This window comes from Sinocyclocheilus grahami, unplaced genomic scaffold (assembly GCF_001515645.1).
Source record: "Sinocyclocheilus grahami isolate Dianchi unplaced genomic scaffold, SAMN03320097.WGS_v1.1 scaffold13602.1, whole genome shotgun sequence".
Classification (NCBI taxonomy): Eukaryota; Metazoa; Chordata; class Actinopteri; order Cypriniformes; family Cyprinidae; genus Sinocyclocheilus; species Sinocyclocheilus grahami.
The window spans coordinates 1-2,422 of record NW_015514982.1 but is presented as its reverse complement, the minus strand read 5'-3'; the positions used below and the strand labels follow the sequence as shown (position 1 = coordinate 2,422).

The 2,422-nt window shown below is 39.0% G+C and overlaps 1 protein-coding gene across 1 annotated transcript; it reads right to left on the bottom strand.

The window, feature by feature from the left end:
* Nucleotides 1-52: 52 nt before the first annotated feature.
* Nucleotides 53-2,029, bottom strand: LOC107579025 (collagen triple helix repeat-containing protein 1-like; the record flags this gene model as incomplete). Its single annotated transcript, XM_016264914.1, has 2 exons — nt 53-374; nt 1,811-2,029. Coding segments are annotated over 2 exons (456 nt in total), but the record flags the coding sequence as incomplete, so codon positions are not given.
* Nucleotides 2,030-2,422: the final 393 nt, after the last annotated feature.

Genomic DNA, 2,422 nt, shown 5'->3' with positions numbered 1-2,422 from the left:
ATATGTTTCTATTTGTTAAGTGCTATTTGATCTATTTGTTAAGTGTCTGCTGTTTATCTTATTTTGACTATGTACACTTTGTGTCAGCTTTCCAATCTTGTAAATTTACTGTCTTATAGAAAACAAAAAGTAATGATCTATAGTTTATAAATGGTACCTGTGGAAGTCCTGTGTATGTTAATGGTGGAGTTGAGTTCGGGGCTGCCCTGGTCCAGGTAAATAATGGACTCTATGGGTAGCGGTCCGGTACATTCTGCCCCATTAAAGGTGAAGTACCAGCGCTGACAGCAGGCCGTCTTACACTTGAGCCTGAGAGAACCACTGAAGAGCACACGCAGAGCGCTGTCTGAACGCTGCTTGGTGAACGTGCACTCCTGTGAAAGAAAAATCAAGACGCCTTCCACTGTTATATCACTGAATGAATGAATGATCATATTTAACTGCAAGAAAACCTATGTAAGTTTATTGTGTGTGTTTTAGACTAATTTGCTTTGGCAACTATGTGTTTATCACTTCTGGTTCCATTGTCCTTAAAGGGATACTCCACCCCAAAATGAAAATGTTGTCATTAATCACTTACCCCCATGTCGTTCCAAACCCGTAAAAGCTTTGTTTGTCTTCGGAACACAATTTAAGATATTTTGGATGAAAACCGGGAGGCTTGTGACTGTCCCATTGACTGCCAAGTAACTTACACTGTCAAGGTCCAGAAAAGTATGAAAGACATCGTCAGAATAGTCCATCTGCCATCAGTGGTTCAACCCTAACGTTATGAAGCGATGAGAATACTTTTTGTACGCGAAGAAAACAAAAATAACGACTTTATTCAACAATTCGTCTCCTCTGTGTCTCTCAGCATCAACGTAGCACCATTTTGGAGAATATGAGCTGAACGCAAGCAGCGAACGCTATTCTGTGTCAGCCGCGCAACACGGATGCGCTGTTTTCTTTCAAATCAAAGTGTAAATACACGTAGAAAGCGTATCCTTGTGTCAGTAGTTGTTGAAATGTTGTGAAAACACTTCTTAAACCTAAAAGGATTTTTGTAAATCCAGTGGTCAAATGCTGTGTGGCCACCTGACTAATGACTGGTCTTTGTGTGAATGTCCACAAAACAGACTTTCTGAGTGTATATAAGCGGTAGTCTATTTTAGAAAGGAACATTTAAAAGAAAAAGAAGACTTAGGGAGAATCAATAAATTATGAATCATTTATTGCTATTATGTCAATAATATGTAATCATGTAACCAATAAAAAAGCAACTGTAGTCTGATTACGAGTATTATAAAATGTAATATAATCCAATACAAGTACTTAATTTCTGGAATCTGATTATGTAATCCAGATGACATGTAATCAGTTATACCCAGCTCTGTTAGCCCCTTGACTGCTTGACTTCTTACAGCTGCTTTAACAGTCTAGTAAAGGTTTTTGGACTGTATGTGTTCTTGCGGTGCCATCAGCCAATCAGTGTTGTCATGATGTCATTTCCTGCAGCTCCAGAGTGATTAGTTACATGCCATTATGGCTTAAGTGATTGGTTCAAAACTTGGCAGATTTTATACTGTGTATTTCCACATCTCATAACTATTTTACATCTTGGCGAATTAGTGGATAATTTGTATAAATTCTCATTTGTACGTTTACGTATGATCTGCTTACGTCCCACTGAAGGTTAGGTTTAGGAGCGTCATTGCTTCCTTTATTCTAAAAATCATACATTTTTTATCAATTCACATTGTACGAATGCATATGAAATCGCTGTGAAATTAGGTTGGAATAGCTCTTGCATTATGGATATAATACTTACGGCTATTTTGCCCAGATCAATGCCGTAGTTTAAAGAATTCCAGGCGCACTGTTTGAAGTTGGGTTTCCAGGGATCCTCAAACCTCTCAGTCACACACGCTCCCTTCTCGCCCTTCAGTCCGTCTCTTCCAGGGATTCCTGGTGTGCCTGGAATGCCATTCATCCCCGGGTTCCCATCCCTGCCCTGCGCTCCAGGTACTCCCTGCATGCACGTCTGGTACTAATGACAAAAACATGAAGCACAGAGGCATGAAACCATTTCAGTACTTTGCAGAGGTTTTGTGCCCCGTTAACGAGAATGAGACTGATTCACCATGATGCACAGACCGCTGTGGGTAGGAAAGTACTATGACCCTGTTCTTTGAGACGGACATGTTTGTGCCAAAACAGCGAAAAACAAAGAAAACATAAAATTGGAAGGAGAACTGGTGTAAAATCCCCTGACCACAGTCACAGTCTGTTCACTTCAGACAAGCTCTGACACAAGACAAAGAAAAAACAGTATTACAGAAATTCTGACAAAGGAACTTTTTGGGTTTAATTAAACATACTGTATATATAAAAATTCAATAATACTAAAATTATGTAATATATGTAATTACATAATTACATA